The sequence below is a fragment of the Falco biarmicus genome, chromosome 4 (assembly GCF_023638135.1).
Source record: "Falco biarmicus isolate bFalBia1 chromosome 4, bFalBia1.pri, whole genome shotgun sequence".
Lineage (NCBI taxonomy): Eukaryota > Metazoa > Chordata > Aves > Falconiformes > Falconidae > Falco > Falco biarmicus.
Window position 1 is genome coordinate 107,241,105 of NC_079291.1, and position 14,398 is coordinate 107,255,502.

General features: G+C 39.6%; 1 protein-coding gene across 3 annotated transcripts in view; it reads left to right on the forward strand.

The window, feature by feature from the left end:
- PRKCD (protein kinase C delta) overlaps positions 1 to 14,398 on the forward strand; it is a 67,832-nt gene that overhangs the window by 42,472 nt on the left and 10,962 nt on the right. For all 3 annotated transcript variants that reach the window (XM_056334348.1, XM_056334347.1, XM_056334349.1), the window contains 7 exons: positions 1,248 to 1,308; positions 10,193 to 10,349; positions 11,026 to 11,057; positions 11,740 to 11,825; positions 12,190 to 12,319; positions 12,926 to 13,026; positions 14,196 to 14,292. In XM_056334348.1, coding sequence (XP_056190323.1) covers positions 1,248 to 1,308; positions 10,193 to 10,349; positions 11,026 to 11,057; positions 11,740 to 11,825; positions 12,190 to 12,319; positions 12,926 to 13,026; positions 14,196 to 14,292 — 664 coding nt within the window. The remainder of the gene's footprint in view (positions 1 to 1,247; positions 1,309 to 10,192; positions 10,350 to 11,025; positions 11,058 to 11,739; positions 11,826 to 12,189; positions 12,320 to 12,925; positions 13,027 to 14,195; positions 14,293 to 14,398) is intronic.

The window sequence follows — 14,398 nt, forward strand, 5'->3', positions numbered from 1 at the left end:
GGTGCTTGATATTGAAGAGGCTTACAGATTTTGTTAGGTCAGTAGGATCTCAGTGGTTGGTATTCACCTGTTACATTCTGAAGTCATGCGCTTTTTATTCCACACCTTAACTTGAATTCTGAGACAAGAGCAATAGTTCAGAAGAGTACTTAAAACTAATACTGATCAGTTCTAGTTTTAGTGATCAAATTTAGCCAGTTCAGTGGTCTGAATTCCTCTGCTTATTATCTGTAGAACAGGAACCACGTAGACATCCATCAGCGTTAAACTTCCTCTGTATGACCTCAGTCATGACTTGGACAGCCAGACCATCATGCCCGGCAAAGAGACGTTAGTTTGCTTACTATAGCCCATAAGGTTAATTTTGTGTGTGGGGAAACAGCCCATCAGTAGTAGCTGTAACTGGGGTCTTTGCCTTCTGTAAGCATTGTCGGACAAATGTTTTGAGTGTCAGACCTTGCCTTAAAAATGAAAACTTAGTCATAAACCCAGTAGGATAATGGGATTTGTGGGGATATGTGCACGGGTGTTCTAATGTAATTGTGATTGGTTTGGGTTTCTTTTTCTCCCAAGTTGTATTTACTGTTAACCCAGGGATACTTTGCTCCGTGCTGAAGTGAAGACTGAATCAGACTCCTTCATGCTTAATAGCTTCTTGCTTTTTATTAAGGCAGCATTTTAAGAATTAGCGACTACTTTCTGAGCACAGGGACTGACCTCAGCTGTTGGCTTAAAAGGCATTTGGTTTTGCTGGTCTGTAGAACTTGCCACAGAAACCATATGTAATGGTTTGAGGGGGAAAGGAAAATAAACATTGATGATTACTACTGTTTTTGTGATTACAGGCAACAGTATTTGATATCTGTATGGTTTGTACTCTCAATAAACATATAAAGGATTGTATAGACGTTTTCTTTTAAAACTGGGTTCCTGTGCAAGTTGAGTTTACTAATAGTAAAAACAGAAGCCAACAAACGTCTTTGCAGAAATGGGAAAGGGACATGCAAAACCAGTACGAACTTTGACTGCACTGAACTTTTGGGTAGGCATCAAAGCAATGCAGCCAGCACATTAGTAAAAACAATAGAAAAAAAGCCCCTGAGTCAGCTGCAGCAGTGAGATATGGAAGCAGTTTGTAATCAAATAGTTATTGAATGTTATACTTTGATTCCCTAGAAGGAGCTATTTAAATTCCTGAGAGTTTCAGTCAAATGCATACTTCACTGTTTGTATCTTTTTTTCCATAGCTTGACCTGCAGCCTCAGGGGAAGGTGCTGATGGCTGTGCAGTATTTTTTGGAAGACACAGGTAATACCAACTGTTATATGAAAATAAAACTTCTTTTCACATTACTTTTGTAGGACACAGGATATAGCTCACAAAAAATCACCTGGTGTACTGAGTGAAATTTTCTAATTTTATTAGCTTGTTTTGTAGGTACTTTTTGTTATGTGGAGTTGTGGCTGGATTTGCTTATTTCTAAATGCCTTTGTGCCTTGTATTGCTGTTGCATTTAGCCACTTTGGGGTTTGTGATGTGTCTGTCCTCGTGTTTTGATGTGATAGAAAAGATACTGAGTTCCTTTTTAGGTGCAAAGAAGTAAAACCTCTTCTTCTAGCTTATGTGGAAAACTTCTTGTGGATTGGAGAACTGGGTCTGAGTTTCCTGGGATTCAGATGCCATACTCACTAATCATGGAAACTGATAGTAGCAATGAGTGAATAGTTAATGTTCTGCCATATCAGTTTAAAAAGTGAACAACCTGTATGTCAGAAATCTACATACACTACCTGCAAAAGAAACTAGGAGGTAAGAGAAGATAATTAATTATGAGGGGGAAAGCTTTAAGTACAGTAATAAAAACAAATATTTTGGCTGGGATTTGTGTATCTGGGGAATCCTTTCCTAAAGAAATTATGTAAACCTCACAACTTGCTTAGCTAGTGGTTAAAACTTTCCTGTACTAGAAGTCATAAAACCATACTAGAAGTCATAAAACCATTATTTCTTGGGAATTGAACTGGTCTGCTGTATTAGCCTGTATTAGTGGTCTTACATGGTTTAATACTGTGTGTTTGTAAACAGTAAGTGGAAAGCATAAGCAGTGAATTTTAAAGCATTGCTGGGATGTTTTTCCCCACAGGTATATAGAGGGAACATAGTTCTGCTCTCATAGAATAAATTAATTGTGAAGGTACCGTACATTTTTGTACCATATGTGCAGTCTGTGTAGCAGTTACTAGAAAAGCTACTAAAGATAGGGTGTGATAGGCAGTAGGTGACATTTCAGAGCTGACATTTTATCTTTGCAATGGCAAAAAAACCCAGCCTATATGCTTATTATTTTGGTCTCCTTTAGAAAAGTTAACTTTTTAAAGCAAAATCTCAAAAGATTGTGTGACTCTGAAGAGCGTGTAAGTAAGAGCATTTCTCCAAAGATTAACTGCTCACTGTTTATGTACCAGTAATCCTCTGGTTGGCATTCAGACTGCTGTGAGCCATTATATTAGAAAACCTTTGTCTTGGACTTTGTCGTGGTTTTCCTGTGCAAGGCAGTTTCCTGGGGCAGTGGTACTGTGACAATCTTACCTGTTTAATGAGACATACATCAGTCCATTTGTCCAGGAAATGTAGAAGTTTCTCATCCAAAACCGTATAAACCCAATTTCAATATTCCCTGTTATTATTTGATGAGACTGAAGCATATTTTCTCCTCTCCACACAGACATGAGGAACAGTAGAGATGGTGCAAGTGGAAAACTTCCATAATTTGCTATTAGCTGTTAATAGAAGAATAATATACTTGTGTGTTGGAAGTCCTGAAATAATTGTACCTAGTTATTGATCGAAAGATAGCTACATTGTTCTTGAAATTCTTTTCATTGCCTTTATTAGGGAATGCAGATGGTAGTGAATGAAGCCTAAATACCAAACAGATCATTAAGTCTTGCAATCATACTTTAATTGGTGAGTTAAGATTGGCATGTTAATGCACTTGTTAGACCTTCTTTGCAACAGATTCCTATTTACCTTCTACTGTATAGAAAAACAGTCGCCGGTAACTGAACCACAGAGGCAGTGGAAACTCCCTTTCAAGACATTTATACATCTACATTTTGTAAAGGAAAGTAATTCAATCTGATATTTGCAGTATTCGCATCAAACATCACTACATTCTGTCATGCCCTCCTCAAAATTATAGGCCTCCCTCACGTCCCTATCTGTTATACTGCTAAATAGGCAAACATGGCAGGATTTTTGGCTTGTCATTGCACTGCTGTAAATGTTTTCTTTAGTTAAATTAGGAGTTAGCAGTCGTAGAGCAGAGAATTTTGTTAGTGAGTTACAAGGATGCTTGTATTAGCTTCCATTCTTCACATTGCTAAAACCCTTAATTAATAGTTGAAAGCTCAGAGACAGTTCACATTCCTTCCTATGCACGTGCCATTTTGTTTTCTGTCCGACACGTCTTTCCATACAGAGCTGTATGGTAGCTGTGTTTCTAAAATACTAAAAAAGGCTTGTTCTGAAACTGGTATTTCAGTCATTCCCTAGTTTATTTGAAGGTATTGCTAACACTGTTAGTATCGTTGAGTTATAGGTGCTACCTTTTGTTTGAAAACCTCCAAGCACTTTGCAGAGGTGACTAATTCTTTCTTTGGCCTGTTTTGCAAACTAAATCTGTTGTTTTTCAAACCTTCCTTCCAAGTAGCAAGCATTTTGCCCTCTTCAGAGGAAACTGCTTTCCTCTGCTCTGCTTCAATGGTAGGCAGCAGTATGGAGAAGTGAATGTGTTATTGCTCCATTATCTGGTTTATTATTAGAGAAATATTTTCACAGAATAAACTGGTATTAAAATTTGCTCCATGATAGGCTACACTGAGACCTTTTTTGTTGTTTTTTTTTTTTTTTATTGGGGCCTGGGCAGTTAATTTGGGGCTATATATGAAAATTCTTCCCAGTCTTAGAGGTTTTTCTTTTTATTTCTAGACCCTGTAAAACAGGGACCACAGAGCCCTGACTTAGAGCTGTCAAAGAACTTTTTTGTCTTCTGTCCTGTGATTAGAAAATAAGTTTGTGCTGGAAATTTAAAAGTTTTTTATCTGATGTGTGAAACATGAGAACAGGGTATCGACCTCCATTTTCATTTCAGAATCTTTTCTTTCTGCCCCTCCTTCTCTTATTGCAGTATTGAAACTAGGTTATAATTCTGTAAAGCAGCTTTAGTTTTAATAGGTGGGAGTTGCAATACCTTTAATGCTTTGCTTGATCATTGTTTATTCAAATGTCCTTAATGACCTTAGCGAGTAAGAAAACCCATGATCACAGGGGTGGCTTGCTGTACTGCTGAGTGTCCTGTGCAGGGTTAGCAGCTTTGGAGGCTTTTGGAAGTACGTTTGTGTCTTGGGTTTGAATTTGGAATTGCTGTTTTGCTGGCTTCAGCTTCCCGGCAAAAGGGTTAGTGAACACTTTCCTTAAAATGCTATTAGACGTATCAGGAGGTGAGTAATTTGCACGTAAACTTCTGATAGCTCAAGTCTCTGACTTCTGGGAAAGGAACGCTAACCAGAGCGCTGCATCTATTTTGAGGATGTTTTTCTCTGTGCATGTTGAGATTAGTGTTGGGGAAGCATGGGACTTTACATTTTTTTCTGAGGCATCTGTGAAAAATAATCTGTAAATAACAGATTTGCTATCACGGTGTGCATAGTGTATGGGTCTAAATTAAGATTTGAAGAAAGTTTTTCTATGGATGAGGTGTGTTGCGGAAGGGTTGTCACATTATTAGTAAATGATAATGATGAGGGCTGAAAAGCCCAAAGTGGGCCTTTTAATTATGAATGGAGAAGTTGGTGTGATTTAATCATTTAACTGAGAAAATACCATTTCTAGAAATTTGGCAGATGAGATAGTTAATCAGTGACACCTAGCATCTGCTTTAATCTGCATCTAGAAGTGTGATTGCATGACTTTAATAAAAACATTTTCCAGCTTAATTTTCTTAAAAACAAATCAAAGATTTGCAGATGTTCTAATTTCATAAACACAAAGTTGGCAGTGTATTTGGTTGGTAAGGTAGTTAACGTGTTGTGTAGAACAGAGAGAGTTTGATTTAGTTTATATGCTCACGAGCAATTTGACTTAGATGCTGTATTCTTAAAGGTTGGTTTTACTGTCTTTGTGATTTAAAAAAGAGAAACTCTGTTTTCTGGTTTATTCTCTGTTTTACCACAACAAAATGAGATACCAGGTATCGCAGAAGCGTTAACCAGAACACTGAAATTTAATATAAAAGACGCTCTGTATGGCTGAGCACAGCCTGTGCTGGCACAGCAGCTTTGCAGATGGTGGAAGTGCTACAAAGACTGCAGTGTGAACAGGCGTTTTTTCTCTCCTGGATTGAAAGGCAAGGCTTGTTAAAACTGGTGTTTTGTTTTAGCACTTTTCTAAAAGACCATTGATTTCGTTAATGCCTCTGAAAGACTAGTTCAGTAGAGTCGTGCTAAAAAGTAGCTGCAGAGCAGTCCACCTCAGTGCTCTGCTACGTGTCGGTCAAAACAGAAGTAGATGCCGGCTCGGTGGCCAAGGCACAACTTAATTCATTCATTCATTTAGAGGATCAGGCGAGGAGCCTGTATCCCGTGGGTGTCCCAGTCTCTGTGCAGAACAGAGCGTGACGTACTTCTAGTTTTTCATACAGTAGGAATGCGTACGCTATCGCAGGTAGCGTACAGACCTTTTTGTAAAGATGTCGCTAAGTTTATAGCGCTGTTTCTGATCGCTGGTGCTAAAGCCTGTAGGATAACTGCTTGGGGCCAAGGCAGGTAATTTTAGACTGTGCCAGCTTTGAGAGCAAGTGGTATTGGCTTCTACAACAGCAAATTATTGGTATTGCTACTTAAACGCCAGCAGTGTAAAATCTGCAATTATTGAGAACGGAGGAAATGGTTTAAAGAAAAAGAGTGAGAAGTACATAGCAATATTGGTACTCTGCCTGTAGATGAAACATCGTGATGATCACAAAACCAAAAATTATTTAACATGGCAAGTTCATGACACAGAAACCTAGATTTTCAGGAAAATTGTATTTCTGTAAATTGTTTGTTGGTGGGGTTTTGGTTGGAGGATTTTTTTGTTTGTTTTTGTGGGTTTTTTTGGACAGATGATCTGTAAGCAATCCCCTCCAGGACCAGGTTAAAGAGCAATTTTCCCTTGAGACAGTTCATACCAGGAAAGCGTCCTTTGTGAGAAATAAGCTTTCCTTTTTAATGATTGCTCAATGAGATTAATATTTTTCCTGACGTGAAGGTGCGCTTAACTTTCAAACAAAGCCAAGTGCAAGGCTGTAGAATGGCAGAAGGAGACACTGAATAGAAGTGTTTGTGGGTTTTGTAATTTATTATAAAGTTTCAGGCAAATCTCAACTTGAGCAGCCAGTTAGCTCAGAAAATACTTTGCCTGTCCCGGTTCTCAGTTTCTGACAGTAGTACTGTTATCTTTCCTCTGTTCACAAACAGAACTGTGAAATGAGCAAGTTAAAATGAAAAATGAACTCTGAAGATGGTAAATAATTTTTCTGTTCTTCCTTTTAAAAAATCTAGTGGGGTTATTCTGAAGGCTGTTTCCTTTTGTCCTCGAACTTTGGAGGTTCAGTTGAGACAATTTGAATCTCACCTTGGGGTTTATTACGCTTCAGCACAGTCCTAGCAATATTGTTTTAGCAAATGTTTTCCAGGCTATGGATTGCATGTTATGTTAAGTGGCTATAAGGACTGTGAAATATTCTGAGGGCCTGGTGCTGCAATTAAATAGTGTCTACGGCGGTGTGTTTACAGCACTTCTGGAGAACTGCCCTGCCGATTCACAGGCATGCTTAATGGTTTCTTAATGAATATATGGCACCGAGGAGTTCTGGGTGCTTTTGTCAGGCCAGCTGCAGGTTTTGGGACCTTGAAATACGTGAACAGTGTCAGTGATAAATATTAACCACAGTTCTCAACAGAGGAAATAAATTATGTTTAGTGGTGTGTGCTGGGTCCAAAATGGTTGCTTTCAGGTCCGGGCTGCAGAGATTGCCTGGATTCTAGTTGCTAATTCAGCTGTTTTGTACATGACTCTTCCTGATCGTGTGCTGGCCCAGAACAAGCGTTTCATCTGTGGAAAACCTGGCTTGCTCGGAAGGGGAAGCAAAGGCTTTCCCTTTGTGTTTCTTCCTTCCCGCCCCATCCCCATGCTGCATCCATACAGTTGTTGGGACAACTGTTAATTCTCTTTGCATCTTGGAAGTAAAGCCTTTATTCCCCAGTTGAGTCCATGGTTGGCTGAACTTCTTAAAACTTTTCTGGAGCAATACACATGTAAAGGTAATTTACACGTTAAAGAGAACTTGTTAAACATGCCCATAGTAAATTGAAAGGAACTATACTATCGTTTCAGAGCCATCTCTGCTTCAGGTGCACTTGACTTACAGCTGCTGTCCAAACCTCTCAGCTTCTTCTGAAGCATACAAAAATATTTTTAGCTAAACTTTGATGTATTGGTTGGTTTTGGCAAAGGTATTAAATAAGGCAGCTGGCTGTGAAGACACTGTGTTCTCACAGGCAGATTTTTAAGTTTTGCTGTGCTCAAGGATTCTTCACAGTTAAGGTATGTTTAAGGAGAGTGGGGTTTTCCCTTTTTCTTTGTGCAAACTGGTTGATTAGTTTATTAACTATCCTCTCAAAAAAGTAGAAGCCAGTCTCACATATATCTATTTTGATATCGGTGTTCCAGACAGGGAGGAAACCCCACAGTTTCCCATATCCTGATCAAGTTTTGTCAGGCTTTTGCGCACAATATCAGTGACACTAACTTGCTACAAGTATTTCAGCATGAGGAGAAGCCACGTCTTGTTCACCTGGTGAATCCTGTTAGTTCCTCACCGAACACTCGCTTTGCTTGTGTTGCAGACTTTGGGTAGGCTTTCGTCCCTTAATCTGCTCCATCACAGGTTATGTCCTCAGTATACATGCTATAAAGCAACACGCCTTCTCTGCTTTGTTGTTGTTACTGATTAAATCACCCTTATGAACACGTCCTTTTCATCAGCAAACAATATGAAGTATTACTGACTCTCAACAACCTTGTTTTCCTTGCACGCACATTTCAGTGTGCGGTTTCCCTGAAGCATTTAAGGACCAGTGGGTGAGGTCTGTGTATTTGCTCAGCAGGATTGAACAAAGAGATAGTACTATTTGCAGACTGAGGGGCTGAGGTGCAGCAGCTGATGGGAGTTTTTGTTGGGTGAACTCAGTAGCTTGTTTGGCCAGCAGAAATGAATCCTGTTCCTGGAGGAGAAAAGGTAACTCAGTGGCATACGTAGTGCCAGGGTGTCACAGTGCACGTTGCAAGCTCTTTTCAGGGGGAGGCAGGATGGGTTTTTCTCTGAACCAGATGGCCAGTTTCTCAGAAAAGTGCATTAATACCTAGTGGTAAAACCCAGGGACCTTTTTTGATCTTTCTTTTCACTAATATGCTTAATCTTTCCTTAGTATCTGAGCTAATGTTGTCCTTTCTTTTCAAAGACAGTACATGCTGCTGCAGTCTGGCTGCTGTTGGCTGTGACTGATAAATCAGTCCAGGGTACTCAAAATGGTATCTAATGATAGATTGTGTTCCAGGTTCAGCAGTCTGTTGGAATAGCAGTGACGGCAGCCAGCTAATAAAATGACAAAACCCAAGCGCAGCTAGCAACAAGAAAAACAGAGCTCCCGGGTAGCTTTGTAGTAAGCTCAGGCATTGAGGTTAGTGTGACTTGGCAAAGGAAATAAATCTGTTTCTATCAGTATAAAAAGCAAAGCTCCCACTGACATTGACAAAAGGCAGCAATGCAATACAGCAACTAAAACCCGATTGGACTGACAGTGGGAAAAGTGCCCCTCTGCATTTTTCCTTACTCCGTTGTTGTGGAAACTCCCCCCTGCAAACAGCAATCTCCTGCTACCTTAAACTTCGCAGCACTTTCAACCTCTCAACCATGTCCGTGTTTCTTCCATGTCATCATTCCAGACAGGGACTGACAAGCTGCTGGCCAGAGCTGATACACTCAGCAGTTGATCAGCTCCTTGTTGCTGATTCAAATGTTTTATCTTTTCCTGCTGGATGGGATTGTCCCTCAGCAGCTCCTCTCTATTGACAAGAAATGTTTCCTTGGGTTTAATTACCAGTTACCCAGTCTCTCTTGATATACCTTCATGGAGTTACCTCTGTTACATACTCCTATTATTTTCAAAATGTAAAAGACTATGTAGTTCGAGTTGTGGCTGAAAGATGGAGACACAAAATACTAATTTTTGTAAGAGAAACTCTGAAGCTTCCTTGGAAATGAGTGGAAATAACTGTAACCTCTAATGAAGGACCTGTATTGAGCCAGCTGGACTCAGAGCTTGAGAATTTTTTTGTTATTTCTTGGCTAATGCTATATGTAATTTCTATGTAACATAGTATTAGATGCTTCAGTGTATACTATAGTATGTACTACTATTGCTGTAGTATTATACAGTACTATATACTGTAACCACGTGGGGGCTAGGAGGGGAGAGGAATGAGACTGAGACATGTTTGAGATAGAGCATCAACATTTTGAGATAGCTTAACGGAAAAGTTGAAAATCTCATTTGTCCTCTATGCTTAATGATCCTGGAGGCATGAAGAGACACATCTTACAGTGGTGTGGTCCTGTGGTAACTCAGGAGGTCCCTGCAGCGCTTCACCTGCCTCTCTGCTGTAGTCCTGGTTCAGGAGGGCACATGAGGTAGCATCATGAAAAGGCTCCTGCTGAAGCAGACCCTCCTGCTTCTGATAAAAATGTTTATTTCTCTTGCACATAAATCACATGATGTAGAGGAGCTTATATTTTTTCCAGAAACAACTGTGGCTGTCATTTCTTTAGCAAGACTGTACTCCATTCCTGCTTCTGCCTCCCAGCTCACTTGCTGAAGGCTTCTGCTGAAGGAGCAGGAGAGGGTGGCGCTTGCAGACCGGGACAGGGACCACCTTCGGAGCAGTGCGTGCCTGTCTTCCATCCTGGCTGGACTGAAAGTCTGCAGAGTGCAAATGTAAAATAAAGAGCAAGACAAGTCTGAAACGGGAAAACAAACTGAACTTTTTGGAGAAGCAAATATTAAAGTTTGTCATCTTGTCTCCCCCCTAGACTGCAAACAGTCAATGAGGGAAGAGGAGGGGACAGTAACTATCAACAGGAGAGGAGCTATCAAGCAAGCCAAAATCCACTACATCAAAAATCATGAGTTTATTGCTACCTTCTTTGGACAACCTACCTTTTGCTCCGTCTGCAAAGACTTTGTGTGGTAAGAAGGAAACTTTAAGCTTCCCCTTGTTCTGCCAGGAGCCAAATAATTGCAAAATTCGCTTCCTGTAAATTCATCTGTGTTGGGAAATTGAAATTATGTATTTACTAAGAGTAATACCTAAGACAATACTCTTAGTAAATACATAATTTCAATTGTGTTGTCTCTTTCACGTTAAAAATAGAACTTGAACATTTTTGCCCCTGAAATTATGGGCAAAAATTCACTAGCATCAAGTGAGAGCTGACCCGTAATCAACAGCAGCTCTTTTCACAAGAGAATGAGATGGGTGGATCTGAGAAAATAATGCTCAAACTTTGAGATGTGAAGCAGCTGACAGCAGAGTAGAGACCCATAGAGAGCAAGAAGCTGGATCCCTCTCACGGTAAGGCCATTTTCATAGTAAGTCGGATCAGGAGGATTTTCCATGTGATTGAAACGTTGTCTTTTCTGCGTTTCCCTCCTAATATGCTGCTCTATCAAAACACCTTGCTTTCCTAAGACAGAGGATTCTGAATAGCAGAATTTAGACCAATTGATTAATTGGAACAAATATTCCCATAGACAAAGGATTGATTGGTTTACATTGTAAAAATAAAAAATGAAAAAACCACGCACACCTTTTATTCCAGCAAACATACATTTTTAATCTCCTTCTTTATAATTTGTTTTTCAGGGGACTCAACAAGCAGGGATACAAATGTAGACGTAAGTTGATTCTTACCTTTTTCTTGTACTACTTTTCACATGAAACTGTAGGTCTAATAGTTACTGTTGAAAAAATCTTCTGTAAATATGCATGGCACAGTGCACCATCACCACAGGTAGTAGTAGATGTCAAACATCAGTTTTGCATGATAACCTAAGGCCATCTGATTATGATTCCTAGCTGAGTTTTCAGTATCAAGATCTAGACTTTGCTATTCTCTTAAGTGTGTAACGCTGTTGAAAACTGGCACTTATTTATGACAGCAGTTTTTTTGTGAAACCTTTTCTAAAATGTATTACAACTATTGAGGGGTTTCAGCTGAATTGAAAGTCACTTTTGACTTAGCACAGGTCTCTGCATTACTCCTAACAGTAGGGGAGATATCAAAGGGTAAAACTAAAAAGCTTAATATTGTCCCTGTGTTATCAAAAGCTGGTGGCCTTACCTAATAGGGGCAGATTTAGTTTAGAAACAAGAGTTTATGATAAAAGAAAATGGAGGCAATCAGCTTAAAAAAGATAATCATCTCGATAGAAAAGAAACATTTTGGTGTATATAGTATGATAGAAACGAGCGTGGCTTTCACATTATGCTATGAAAAGCCTCATGCTATGAACACCTCATCCTGTGTATTTATTATCTGAAGAAATATTTTCTTTTTTTTTTGTGCTTGTCTTGAAGAATGCAATGCTGCTATTCATAAGAAATGTATTGATAAAATCATTGGGAGGTGTACTGGTACTGCAGCCAACAGCAGAGACACAATGGTAAGAGCTGGCACGATATCTTTAGAGTGTAATTATATAATGAAACACTCCTGAACTAACAAAACCTTGTATAGAAATAGCCAAGTCCGTTTGGGAGGTGCTTGGCTATGCAACCCAAGGTACTGTCTTCTCTTGAAGACTGCATGTAACCTGTGGTGGATGAAACTCTCAAGCAAGAGTAGCAGTTCAAAGCCCTGCAAGGGGGTCATTTTTGATGGGCAGATTCCTTCCCTGCTGGATGAGGGATGTTAATTCTGGGGTGTGCGAGATAAAATTGTTGTAGCTTTGTAACACCTAAGCCGTTTTCTGTAAGAAGCTGCTTGTGGTTTGGGTAGAGTGCCTCAACCCCTGTCCCCGTCCTCAGTTTCAGAAGGAACGTTTCAACATAGACATGCCTCATCGCTTCAAAGTTTACAACTACATGAGCCCTACCTTCTGTGACCACTGCGGCAGCCTGCTCTGGGGGCTGGTCAAACAAGGACTCAAATGTGAAGGTATGGAGGAGCAGGGAGGGCAGCTGGGACCTCTCCGTGCTTTTCCAGCGTTCCACCCCCTGCTACACACTGTGCATTTCTGGATGTGCTATATAGAATGCGATTCATCTCATCCGTGCGTGGTTGAAAAAAGCTTTTGTCCTAGAGAGAGTCAAATAAGCACCTGGCTTGCGTGACAGCTCAGCCAAGGTGATGAGCTTCTAATGGAGTCAGAAAACATGCTGCGGAGGTGTAATCCTGAGTATAATCAGAATCACTACTTTGGGAATAGCTGAAATTTGGTGATTCTGAGTCAAGGTAGCACCTAAAGTGTATTTAAAGTGTTTACTCTAAATACTGCTTTTCTAATTATCCCACAAAAAGACAAGATTATTGTAACAGATTTTGAGAATAAAGTAACGTTTTCAGGTTTTTTCCTTTCGAACAATTTTTGTAGATTCCATTGAGTTGAAGATTAAAATTGCAGTTTTATTAACAATGACAGATCCACGTCCAGTCTGGGCTTTTAACAAGGTTTCTGAGCTGCCCAGAGAAACAGCCCTTTTTGTCTTAAAGTTGGACAGTATTTTCCTGATGGTTGTATAATCATCTTTACGTTTCTTTTAGAATGTGGCATGAATGTGCATCATAAATGCCAGAAGAAGGTGGCAAACTTATGTGGAATAAACCAGAAGTTGCTAGCTGAAGCTTTAAATCAAGTTAGCCAGGTATGCTTTGTTGCCGTTTGTCAGGTAATTAGTTGTTTCCAGGCTTTTGGGGCTTCTACTTCGTCTTTTCCATATCACTTTTATGGGAAACTGAATTTGAAAAGGTTTTCTCTTTTTAATGTGACCCATAAAGAGACTAACAAGTCAGTAGCCTAAAGTTGAAATGAGGGAGTGCAGGGGTGTGGTGGAAATCCCACCTAACAGAGATTTTTTTAAAAAAAAGGTGTGTGTGGTTTCCTGAAATCCAGCTTTGTTCTGTGGTGCCAAGGTTATTCTTTCCCTTTCTGTTTGTTTAAACTGTGGTATCATAACACTGAAGTCTGTTTTTCCATGCTTCAACTTTAGAATTCCACTTGAATGCTAAAATTAAATAAATAAGCAATATACCAGATATCCTCAATTTTTGTTAATCTGGGATATACACACAGAAAACACCCCTGGAATTGACACTGGCCCCATAGTTTTACATTGTTCGTCTCCTGCTGCAGCCTGGCTGTCTGTTGTGGTCGACTTCTGACTTGCAAATAAAGATTCAGACACAAGCTCTGAAATAAAATAGGAAAATGTATCACAAAAGCCAACAGTACTTCCTCTGAGCTGGGTGTTCCTAAGCTTTCACAGGCTATTTACTTTGAAAACAGTGAGAGCTGTTGCGCCAGCTCTTATAACACAGAAAAGCTTGGATCTTTTCATTACTAAAATTTGATCTCAGGGGTCTTCCATGCATATAATTTGTTTCCTTGTGCTCAAGGCGGATGTCACACACAGATGTGACTTCAGCATGTCTAACATGACAGTGATTTCTATCTCCTCTTTCAAATGAACACGTGTCCAAGGGTACATTTCCCACAGTTCAAGTTCTTCCCGCTGTGGATTCAAACCATTATACCTTTAATAATTTTGCAACAAACAAATACAGCATAGACGGTTCAGGAATTTCAATGACTTATTTTCTTGCAGTGAAGGAAGAGCAATGGGCTGATCTGGAGCTGTAAAGAATATGGCTAAATAGTCTATGAACCAGACTTCTTGAGAAAAGATATGTACTAGGGGTTAATAGTCAAATAGAAAAGTATGTCCTGTCATCATGTTACATTTAACAGCTATTGTTACCAGTATTTCTGAAGTAATAACGCAAATATAATTTCTGCTGTTCCTCTCCTCCTCAGAAATCTACACGAAGGTCTGATTCTGGATCTGTAGAAAGTGTCGGTATTTATCAAGATTTTGATAAGAAACCTAGGGCTCCAGGAGGAGACACAACAGGTGAGAAAAACTACAGTGTTTTAATTTGGCCGTCTACCTATGGGACTACACAAGCTAACAATCGAAGTATTTATTCATTCTTGCCTTGTGTTAGGCAATTTTTTTT